Source organism: Lissotriton helveticus, chromosome 2_1, assembly GCF_964261635.1.
Source record: "Lissotriton helveticus chromosome 2_1, aLisHel1.1, whole genome shotgun sequence".
Lineage (NCBI taxonomy): Eukaryota > Metazoa > Chordata > Amphibia > Caudata > Salamandridae > Lissotriton > Lissotriton helveticus.
The window spans coordinates 1761481316-1761493947 of NC_136059.1; the positions used below are offsets into that span (position 1 = coordinate 1761481316).

A 12632-nucleotide genomic window follows, 5' to 3' on the forward strand; every position below is an offset into this window, starting at 1 on the left:
AAATATTCTGGGGTTCTGCGTGGCATCAGGAAAACATTTAAAAGCTTATAAATCAGAGAAGGGTCCCTTGCTGGAAAAGATTTTTACCTTTGACATACAAGGTCATACATTGATTATCAGCACACCTTCCAGCCATTCCTACATCTTGGTCTTTCCAAATTATGCTTTGAGAAGAAGACTTGGCAGAAAAAACAGGCTGCACAGGCAGTAATCAAGGCTTAGGTTTGGCATTTTCTATCATTCAGGCAAACATGCATTTATTTCAACTACCACTCATCATTTCTGTGGCATTAATGTGAGTCACGACCGGCACATGGATTTTCTTTTACAAACAAGCAGCATTAGATCATTAAAAGCCATGACAAATACATTTCAGGGTCAACAAGTTAAAACGTCATCAGCACATCCCTTTCTTGAACACTGGTGTAAAAGGGTCTCCCGAAGATGAAGGAGTGGAGGCCTGGTTTGATCTTCTCGGCGAAAGCCATAATGATATTTAGATCACCTTCTGCCGTCAGGTCGAGGTCTACTTTCAAATTACGCAGGGACTTGAAAGGTTTCTTTCCTTTTTGTCTGTGGTAAGGAAAAATCCAAACACATCTTAGAACAACTTTAAGATCATTTGACATAAAGTTTCACACTTAGCGAATTTTACACTTACGTGTCATCCTCTATGTATTTAAGAAGCGTTAAGGCTTTCCTGTGAAGAACTAAGAGAAACTGTGCCAGGAATACGTTCCTCAGAGATAAGCCAGGTTTTAATAGAAATATCTGTGAAAACAATCACAGCCAAGACATTTATATAAGAATAGTACCGTCATGCAAGTCATAGAAGACAACACACAATGAAGAGAGCTAAATACATTGTAGGCTGATTGCAATGACAAATATCCAGACACGAAAAGCCATATAGGTTTCAAAACGTAAAATGATCTGCTTTGGCGGGAGTCGCACTCACATGAGAAACAAAAGAATAAGGCATTTACGTGGGGAAATTCTCTTTCTGGTGGATATTGTATGTATCTGCAGATTCCTCACCCTTTGAATACTTCAAACACCAGGCTGGACCTGTGCCAGCAGATGGGGGCATTGGCTTCCATGGTGGATCTTTCTCATATGGCAATAAACAGCTGTGCATAGGTGCCTATATGCATATTAGTTATCGCCCTGTTTTCCATGCCCTCAGCTGCTTAGCGTGGCCGACGAGATTGATGTGATAATATGAAGACAGCAAATCTGACTGGGACCTTTTCAGAAAGGTAATTACACTCAACACGATGTGGAGATGGGCATGGGGAAAGAACCTGAAGGTAGATAAAGCATTCATTACTAGAGTAAAGAAATATACTCCACTGAAGGTTACTTCTACCCACAGATTCTTTACGTTTTGAATATGTACCAAAGCAGTGCAGATGTTTCTGAAAAGTGGACTCACTCCCTGTGGGCAGGAGAGTTGAGAAGTAGTGCCTGGTGAAACTATGGATAGAAAACCATTTAGTAGCTCTGTAGATATCCAAGACAGAACATCAAAGCTAAGACCTTTGCCATAGTGGAAGGAGCCATGAAGCTCTGAGGGGGTTCCTCTTTGGCCAAGGCATAACATAGTTTGATGCAGAGGCACTCCATTTGGATAAGGTTTGCTTCTAGACCACCTCTCACTTTCCCAGTACCAGCAAAAAACACACAATGAACGGATGAATATCACAGAAATACTCCCCAGTCCTACCAATCTAGAAACTATTAGCATGCTGTGCTGTTAGTCCAACTGGAGTAATTTCTCCGCCACTTGTGATGGATCTGAAGGAGCAAATAATGTGGGAAGTGTTATTGGACTTTCCCGCAAGAAAAGATGACACCGCTTTCGGAAAAAAAGGATGTACATGTTTAAAAAACACGTTTTTCAGGAAAGAAGGTTGTAAACAGGGTAAACTGACAAAGGCTATAGCTCCCTTATGCATCATACAGAAGTGACTGCAATAAGGAGCAAAGTTTTGAGAGTAAAAAAATAACTTTACACTTTGTGGGGACGAAAATAAGACAAACAACTGAACATCAGAGAACTTTGCCTGTAAAGAGTGAATATGTTTCTCCACACACCAGGAGACAAATCGAGATCAATGACCTGCACATATCGACCTGGTGGAAGGGTTACAAGACACCAGAATGACGTGTACAACCTCCACTGGGAGACCAAAGCTGCTCAGCTGATTCTGCCCAGTCACCATTCATGAAGGTGTATGTTGTGCATGTTTGGATCAAGAACCCTGCCTGTTTGGATCAAGAACCCAAGCCTGTTGCCATGGTTACGGCCACATTTGCCAACAACATGTCGACTCTGTGGTAACGGTAAGGAAAATACAGTCCATTTGATCACTACTTGTGCCAAGCTCACCCAAAATCGACGCGTCCTCCTACGACCACTTTTCAACAACCGTAAGATACGGTCCTGCAGACAAGCAGTGCTAGCCTGCTTCAAAGGGGATGACATCCAACTGAGTTGCCGAATGGTAAAATTTCTCGAAACAGCTGAGGCTTGCTTCAAAATTCAGAAAGAACCGAATAAATTGAGTAGCACTGCAAATGGTCAAAGGGACGAGCTCAATGGTACCCCAGAGGACGAACGTTCAGAGCGACATCTCTGACCCTCCTTTACAACGACTGACACAGATCATACAATAGGGACATTCTGATCTGTTATTATAACTTAACCACTTTCTTTTGTATGATGGCATAATTCTATCTTCTTTTGGCCGCTAGGGAGGTAGTTTAGCATTTTAATTTTTTTTCCAGGATAAATAGATTGTTCAATAATACGTTAGCCTTCTTAATTGTGTTATTGCCACCTTATTACGTATTCTTGTTTGTTTTATGGACGGAATCTTTGGTTTTAACACGTTTAAATCTGATTCATGTTTTTTTATTTTGTTTTTTTAAATTGAATTTCCTTTCTTTGAGATTGTAAAGGTTTTAATTAACCATGCACAATAAAGCATATCTATCCAAGCCTGTTGCCAGGACAAAAAGTCTTCCCAAAGGGGGAACTGAAGCGGAGGGAAAATGCTCAGGGTACCAGACCCTCCAAGCGCAATTCTGGAGCCACCAGAATGACTGTGCTTGGTCCTGCCTGACTTTCCTTAGAACCTTTTAAGCATTTGCAAATTATATATTTATATTTTGGATGCTGTTAAAAGATAGCGGGGAGTCCTAAAAGACAGACATATGCAGACTTTGTAAAAGGCTATTGAATGCTTAATACATTTAATACTGTAGTGTACAGAGTTAGTAGAAATTATAGGGAGTTATCTGACAGGCAAGCCCCCTGACCTACCACACAGTCTGCTTTACTCTTTTTTTCAAAGTCTTCTACATTGAATAGTAACACCTGATGTCACAATGGTGGGTTACTTATGCTCTATTAATCATCTGTCAGATTCACAGCTTGGAGTTTTACCTTCCAAATTTACAAACAAAACCCAAAAGGATGAGCACAGAGTGAATCTAACAATTTGCGGACTGAAGCCTTCTTTGTGATGAGCCACAACATTTCAATCTTCTTCTAACGTTGAACCCAAGAGCCTATTTCTTGACATAACAACTGAACAAGTTACTTTCCTTTAGTAACGCTATTTCTGGTTAGTACTCTATCTAACTGCAGATTGTTCACCTTGCGAGTATCCCCAGGTGCCAGATTGGATCTGGAAACTCAAAAAGCAATGCTCCTGCAATCAACTAGGTAGTTCAGTGTGCCTCCGCATCAACTTCGTTCCACTCTAGAAGTGACAAATGGAGCCGCATGTAAGCACCACCCATGCACGGATGTATGACATTACATCGCATGCTTTTACATCGCATGCCTTTACAACGCGGTATTTACAACGAATACCTTTACAAAGCATAATGCTTTTAGGCGCTGGATAGTGAATTGTTTAATTTACTGTTCCAACTCCAGTCCCCGTGGATAGTAGGGAAGGTGTTGGATAGTACATTAAACACATTCCCTATCCTAGAGCGCCCCCCAGCGCAATGCGTTGTAATGGTTTGCGCTGTAAAAGTTGCGTTGTAAAGGCACTGCGTGGTAAAAGTTGCGTTGTAAAGGTTGTTTACCCCCATACACACTGACATCAGATTTTTTTGGGAAGCTTGTTTGCACCCTCAGACAAGGAGCCCATCGGCAGATTTAAAAAACCAGTGAGCAGATTCCTAAATTGGAACCATTTTAGATGGAAAAGGAGATCATTTCACATAACGAGGACGTGGAAAATGCATCAGAAAGGCAAGTAGCTGTTCTGATGACGCCTTCTAACCGCAGATTCTTCATCTTATGAGCAAGTACCAAATCAGTCCCTCCCAAGATGGTTGAGCTGTGGAATCACTCTGGACGGGACTGTCAAGGCAATAGTGGTTTGTGAACGTGTGCACTGATCCCCATGTAAATGAAGAATACAAAACATTGTTGGATAGAATGCTTGCATTAATCTCAGCCACTGGTAATTAGTCAGGCTGCATCCCAATCCACCTGACTGGGATGTGACCCGGAGTAATTACCGGTGGTGGAGATTAATTGAAGGATCCCATCTATCACTTTTGTATATTACAGAGCTGAGCCTGACAGATAGCTAACGCAAGCCTTAGTGGTGGAATGATCCCTCAGTGCTTCTTAGCCAATGAGTAACAGATCTTAATACAGATGACTATCTATTGTAAAATGGTCTGCTTCTGCACCATCTTGTCCTTCTTTGCTTCAGGGGATCACACAAAGACCTAATCATCCACCTGATGTCCCTTGGTATTGTCAAAGTAAAAGCACTGTGCTATTTTGGGGTCTTAGAAATGAAGTCTCTCCTCCCCTTATAAGGGCTAAGCCAGAGCAAAGAAGGTCAGAAGTGTGATAGCTTGTTTGACATGAAAAGGCATCACTCTAGGCAGCAGGAACGCAGCCGGACTTCTTAGTTTGTCCGGAAAATAGGTAGTATAATGTGGCTGGACCAAGAGGGCATGAAGCTCACTCATGTGACGTGCTGAGATTATCACAACCAGAAAGAGATTTTTGTAGATCACGAAGCATAATGGACAACTGCGCATTGTCTTCAAAAGGGTACACATTAAGAAAGTTAAAACCAAATCGAAGTACCATTATGACATCACACAGAGATAAAACTAGCAACAAGAAATCCAACAGTTTGGCTTGCAATGGGTCCATCTGGTGGGTGACGCACCAAGTCATAAACTTACCCCAGCGCTCATGGTACACTGATTGAGAGGAAGGATGTAGGAAGGTAGGATCTGGTTACCCCCACTTTTTTCCTAGTGTCTTGCGGGTTTTTGACTAGTCTGACTGGGATCCTGCTATCCAGGAACCCAGTCTATCTGCTTTCTCCCTTAAATGGCAATGCATGCACTTTAGGTACACTCCAGATTGGATTCTGGGGTACCTTTATCAGTCCCTAGTATATAGTACACCATGTACCCAGGGCATAGTTACCCCAGAGGCCGCCCATGGGCTGCAGCATGTATTATGCCAACCATGAGAGGCCATCCAAATTGACACAACAGGCCTTCTACTGCACACTGTATAAGATGGAGCTTGCACTACTTACTGAGATATAGGTTCACTATATCTCTCTAAATCACTACACTTAAATACCTATAAGTCACCCCTATGGCAGGCCTTATCAATCCTGAAGGCAGGGTGCTGGGTTTTACGTGAGAGGGTGCACCTGCATGAGCAGAGCCCCTCTGCATCCTCCGGAGACCATTCACCGGGGTTGTCTGCGATGCAGCCAGACATATATGTTTAAGTGCATTAAATCCTCGCTGTAAATGCCAACTTTAAAACGGATGCATAGAAACATGTCATGTTTGGGGTTAAACACCTTGGAATCATACCTCCACACCAGTAACTGGCGTGGGAGGTATGATTCCACCCTTCTGAAGGGACATATGTGGGTCACCGGTCTGCCCGGTACCAGCTTTCCCGACTTGGGCAGCACAAAATGGATGCTGCCAGCCACAGACACAGGTCTGCCCTCCTGCTGCTGAGCCAAGCTCACGCAGAGGAAGGCATGACAATAGGCATCCTGTTACAGGGAGGTGTAACCACCTCCCAGACAGGATTTAGTGTATTGGGGCTGGGTGGGTGCACTCTCTGAGTGCCAGAAAGTCTGCACCGGGGGCACATTTGGTGTCCCTGTGCATAGTCCGGCTCAAACCAGTTCTGGGAGCCATTGGTTCCTGCTTTGGCACGAAACTGGACAAAACTCATAGGTGTACGCACCCCTCTGTCCAACCCCTTCCCATGGGTATAAAGTGGGTTACCTGATCACAGGACTTTAGATTTTACCTGGACAAGATTCTGCTTAGAAGAAACCAAGTACTTCATCTACCCTCACGATGCTGCACGACTGAAGAATCTCTCTTGGAGTAAAGGAGTTACTCCTCTGTAAAAGCAGGCACCGAAACACAACTACCCGGTTTGCTTCTCCCGAGGACTCCGAAGATTCCAACAATACAGGAGGTGGGTTCCTGAGGGTCCTTGAGGTCGATCTGCCATCTCAGCAATTCTAAGACCAGCATCCCTTGTGGTGGCCGTGCAACGCGAACCCCTGTGCACTGCATGGTTTTGCAGTTGCATAGGCTTAGTGACGATTCCTGAGCCTGTGCTTTGGACTCCGTGTAGTCCTGACCCCGAGCAGTATTTGCGCTGAAGATTTCTGGCCTCCACTCCATGAGTGTCCTGTGGGCTGGTCCTTTGCATACTTGCTTAAGGTCACCTCGCTCTCCCTGGTCCATTGCCCTGTGGGTCCTATTGAGGGTCACCTTGTGATTTCTTGGACTTACCTGGTTGCTCCAGATGTGCCCTGACTCTCCATTGCTTGGAGAGTCCCCTGAACCTTACTGGTCCACACCGTAACCTGTTTTCTCTGACCGCATGGGTTTCAGTTGCCAAAGCTTGTTGGTGCTCCAGTCGGACATCAACCCCTCAGCTCTCAACATCCTTCGTGAGACAGCTCACCTCCTGATTATGGTCGTCCTAGACATCTCCTGGTCACCTTGGCTGCAGAGTCACGCAACCCTTCTTTGCGCCTGAAGCACCCGACATCGGTGGGCATTCGACTACCGAGCCCCTGGTCACCAGAAGTGACCCAGACTCTGTCCCATCTGCTTTCAGGTTACTCTCACCTTGAATCCAGGCTTGGATTCCACTGGACACTCTTTGCCTTCCTGGCAGCAGTACTTCTTTGCAGCTCTCCATTGAAAGCGACAAAGGTTTCCGACAACACTTGACACCTATGCACCTGGCTCCTCTAGGATAGGTAACACGGGTACTTCGGTACTCACTGGTGGGTTGGCCTTAGAACCTCCTATGTTCCAAAGGGTTTGCTTGAAGCCCTCTTAGAAGTGTCCTTAACTTGTAATTTTCCAACCGTGACTTTCCCATAGAGTTGTACGCAGCACACGTCTGTTTTTCCTCACTGCACCCGTCCTCCGTGGGCTCCATGCGTCACACCTCTGCATGGTTCCTTGGGGTCCCAGCGATTCTACGTGCTATAGGCACTGTGTCTAGTTAAGTCGTTGTTATACCATTTTTTTAGTATATGGTTCGGTCTCCCCGTGGAGGCCGCTGTGTATTGTGCTATTTACAAATGTTCTATTGATTCAGTATTGTGTGCTTTGTGCCCTAGTCTCACATAGAGACTAGTAGAGTGTTATATTAATAAATACATATTTTTTATATAAACACTGTGTGGTTCTCCTTTCATTTAGTCATTTAAGAGGTGATATTCTGGTAAAACAGGCTGCTTTAAATTCCTTCAAGATTAAGCCTGAAGGCTGCTCTCTACAGCTACCACTAGGATAGGTTTCAATAAAGGTAAGCTTTGACCTCATACATCAAAAGGGGCGTGTGGACTGCTACAAGTTGCCCACTTTAATTAGTGGAGAGAATATACCAACCCACCTTCTCACAAAGGACACCTGGCTGCCAAGATCACATCAACTACTTCGGAAAGGAGATGAGAGGAGATCCAATTGCTGCTGCTCAATACCCAGCCATCGAGGTGAAGGCTGCACAGACCCCGATGCAAGACCCTGTCCTGCTGCTTCGACAGAATATCCTCCTGAAGTAGCAGCCTAATCGAAGGACAAATGCTCAAGTCTAGAAGTTCTGATTACCTCACTCTCCTGGCCCAATCCAGAGCCAGTAAGAGGATCTGGGCCTGGACGTTTCTGATATATTTCAGAACTCAGTGTAGGAAAGGTAGTGGTGGGAGGCCACACAGGGGTCCCTAGCTCCACTCTAAATGGAATGCGTCTCTGAGGGAGAGCTATCTTGGGAACTCCAATGTTCACAATTATTGACACTTTGTGTTCCTGGCAGAGTGAAAAGATTGTGCAGAGCTGTTCCCAATGTCCAGCACCATCTTTGGGTGCAGCTGCCATTCGTGAAATGCTACGTGCAGCCAGCTTAGTTTGTTCACCCTGGTGATCAAAGATCTTGCCATTTGGCTCACGACCATGACGAAGTCCTGATGAACCAGCCATCTCCACAGGAGTAGAGCCTCTTGGCACAGAATGCAGGATCCCAACCCACTCTGCTTGCATCAGGACCACATGGCGGCAGTGTTATCCATGGAACTCATATCCACCTCCTTTTGATGGCGGGCAGGAAGGCCTTTGATGTCAACTGAATTGCCTACAACTCCAGCAAACGATTGTGAAAGTGGGTCGCTGCCGGAGATCAGAGTTCTCTGATCTTCACTTCTTCCTGATGGTCTCCTAAGCCAAGTAGTGGCACGTTTATCACCACCGTCTGCTCTGGGTGAGTTAGGGAGAGCAGTCTGCCGCAGGTATGATTGTAGTCAAGCAGCCACCACAGCAGATCTTTGGCAGTCTCCTCCAAAACCTGGATGCCATCAGATATTGAACCCATTGCAGAGCTTGCATGTGCCATCTGGCAAGGTCCGCAAGCAGGATACAAGAAGCCAGTAGACCAACAAGCATCAGACCCATCCTCATTGAGACCCAGGAATGAGGCTGAAACATCACGATAATAGCATGAATATCCTGGACTTGTTAATCTGGAGGAAAGGCCCGACAGCATACCATATCCAAGTTGGCTTTGATGAAATTAGCAAAACCAAAGGGGATGATGGACAGAGTGTTGAACATTGCAAGCACTCACCCCCAGTCAACTGATCTGGGTTTAATCCATCATCATTCTTTAGCTCAGTCAGCCACCCCAGTTCAGCCGTGGGCACATGCAAATCAATCTGACCCTGTGCCTCATGGGAACAGTCCAGCACGAACTGCCAAGCCATGTCTTCCCTGGACCGGAAACAAGCATCCTGGGACCGGTTTTGGGTTCATAACCCTCATCAGCCAGGCTATCTTGAATCCAGTGGCAAGTGAGCAAGGAACCCCGCCTGGGCATACCCTGCCAACTTAGGGCGAACTTCGCAAAACCAAAGGAGATGATGATGGAAGGAGTGTTGAACATTGCAAGCACTCATCCCCAGTCAACTAATATGGGTTTAATCCATCATCATTCTTTAGCTTACTCCGCCACCCCAGACGTGGGTCCCTTGCTCAGTGGGCCTATTTGTCATCTACTTCTGTAGGATCTGATCTCTTCCCGGGGGAATCTTACGTATTACTAAGTTAAGGATCCTTATATTCCTATGAGCGAGGGAGGGGTTCCATGTCTGGGCCCACTTCCCCACCAAATACACCTCAAATAATTGATGCAATGCGTCAGGGAGGGACTGCGGGACTCTCGGGTAGGCCCCCTCATCTGTACTACCATAGGAGTCCACTTTGTTCCTACCATCTATGGCTCGCAGCACTTCCGTCCACATACCCGCCAGTGGGGGGTGACAAACCCCTCTGGCATCTTCCCTCAACAGTGTCCTCTCTTCTGCTTTGTCCTATGCTACTGTTGAGGGGCCCATCCCTGTCATTCATGTCAGCGCCATCTGTCTCCGAGCTAGTACCAGGGCCAAGTCTGCAAATCTGGATCCTACCTTTCTGACCCTGGGTCCGGGAAACAAGCCCTACAGACAAACTTCTGCTGAGCAGGGGCTTGTGCGAGCCAGTACCTTATTGATGGAGCCTATCACTAATTCCCAAAATCCCAGCAAACTTGAACAGTCCCATGTCAAGTGTGCAAACCCCACGTTCGGCTCTCTACATTTAGGGCAACAGCAGTCCCCCCCATACATGATCCTCACTCTGTGGAAGGTCAAATAGGACATATGTATATAGTTAAACTGGATGAGCTTAAATGTTGTGTTTCTAGACACCCTTCTTGTGCTTCCCAGAACTGGACTTCATTCTTTGTCCAGTAGATCTCTCCCTATTATTGAGTTCCATTTTCATGATCTAATGGTTTTGGACCATCTCTGTCTGTGCCTTGTATAGTCATTTCACCAGATGTCGAGTAGCCCTTAGTGTCACCAATGCCGGAAGGACCTCATGAGTCTTTGGCTCCTGCTGTCGCTCCGCAATAGGTCCTCAGATGTCCTCATCATGGTGTGATAGGTCAAGAACTGACCCTGGGGCAGAGCATATTTGGATAAAAAAACCTTCAATTGGGATGAGTTCCCCTTGTTGGAAGCAGTCACTCACCATGATGACCCTGGCTGTCATCCATGGCAACAAGCAATTCGGCCACAAAGCTCTGAGCGTATTATACAAAAATAAACAAGAAAAGTTATAGAATTCCAAAACGGATCCTCATGTGAGCTACAAAACAATAGGACTAAGTAAAAAATATTTTTATCTCATGAACATTGAAATAGGTCAATTTTTACCATTTATAAACATAAATTCTCTTGAGCCCGAACCACTAAAAAATAGCGGAACCTCTTTCCATTAAGAAAGGCATGGACTAACCCAAGCAGCCCTTCCGACGTATAATAATGGTGTCTGCATACCATGCGGGTACACCATTTGCGGACCAGGATCTTACACAGAAGGAAGCTGTCTTACACAGCACAACCAAGTAAGCTTAGGAGGGCTCATACCCTTCAATAAAATACCCTTCTGCCAAAAAATTGTTACTGTTAACTACACGACCCGGCTTTATAACGTTTTGTCTTCTATTATAATTTGAGTTTTCGAACAATGCGTTTTGAAGTGCCCGTGCTCCTGTATTAGGCAGCTAGTAAGCATGCATTTGCTAACACTTTAGGGTAACAATCTACACGCTCTGTTAATATATAGAATAAGGACAGCATAAAATTCCTAATTTTACTTTACAAATTATGCGTATAACACATGCCAGAACCTAGCCTTACGGTGTGCCTCCTATATGATATTTGGGTTTTAATTTAGAACCGCATGGGTGCGGTGCTCATAATAGACCTTACCCGAATTACATCGGGACACGCACCACACATGATCTAAAAGGTAGCAGTAATTTTTGCCCTTCCTTTGAATTCTACCAATTGGACCATACTACAAACGTGCGTGAATGTTACATGCCCAGTTCGCTCCGAGGAAGCAATGTGATTGCATTAAATTATTAAGAGTAACGCTGATCTATTTCCTATATTCATGCTCAATGTAATGTAATATTATCTCATCTCCCTCGTTTTAGATATTTATTCCTGATTTTGGATTTGTTTGAAATAAGAGATATACCTGAAACAAAAAAGCAATACTAGGAACTGTTATTAACAATTTTAAAAGGTACCTGTTCAAAAACATTTGTATAATTACTGTTTCTCACTATCGGACACAAATGGGCTCAAGGAATTAAATCACCTCTGAAACAAACATGACGTTATCTCCGTTAGACCCACTTTTTGTAAACAAGTCTTTCCAATATATTAACGTAAGGAATGACATACACTACTGACCAATAATGCATAAACTAGTCAGATTTACCTTCTAAAGACAAGTTTCTCTCTAATATTCTCTAATATACTAACGTAACGTATGACACATATTACTAACCAACAATGCATGAACTGGAGGAGCTTGGCGGGCATCCGTGATGGCCGCGTGAGCACAGCGCTCCCCGGACCCCCGCCGCTCCCGGCTTAATATCCTGATTTAATCCTGAATTTTTGCGAGGATTCATATAGAGGACGTTGGGCTGATCTACCTGGACTTTTCGTAAACGGATTTGGACATCGGGTGCCTGAATTATGTTCACTTGAACTTTTGGGCTCCGCCCTCGAAGTGCGCCCGGGACTGGGTGAGGTTCGGTGGCCGTCTTGGAGTTGAACAACAACGGCAGGGGGATTGGTCTTGTGAGTCCCCCTCTTAAGTTTCGGTTTCGTTTCTGCCTTGGACTGGGACATTGGTGAGAGGGCTGGGCCAGAGCTGCGGCCGTGATACACGTAGGTTGTCTGGCCCTTGGCTGCACTGTTTCTGGAGTGGGCTACTTCTATCCTGGTGCTGCACCTCTTGTGGTCCTTTGGTCCAGGGGCCTCCATTTCTGGTGCCCGATCTGTCGACCCTGGTGACATTGCTCGTGACGCATCTTCAAAATGGCAGGCAGAGGGGACCGAGAGACGCGCAAGACGAAGACACCTCTGCGTGGGGGTCCGGTTCAATCTAATGTCATGGATCGTTATACCCACTCTAAGGGGTCCCCCGGAGCTGCCCTGCCCGGTCCCACTGCGTCG

General features: G+C 45.3%; 1 protein-coding gene across 3 annotated transcripts in view; it reads right to left on the reverse strand.

The window, feature by feature from the left end:
- Window positions 1–211: 211 nt before the first annotated feature.
- C9orf72 (C9orf72-SMCR8 complex subunit) overlaps window positions 212–12632 on the reverse strand; it is a 338230-nt gene continuing 325809 nt past the window's right edge. For all 3 annotated transcript variants that reach the window (XM_078676720.1, XM_078676718.1, XM_078676719.1), the window contains exons 9-10: window positions 662–771; window positions 212–573 (exon numbers count right to left, since the gene is read on the reverse strand). In XM_078676720.1, coding sequence (XP_078532846.1) covers window positions 387–573; window positions 662–771 — 297 coding nt within the window. In that variant the 3' untranslated portion in view covers window positions 212–386. The remainder of the gene's footprint in view (window positions 574–661; window positions 772–12632) is intronic.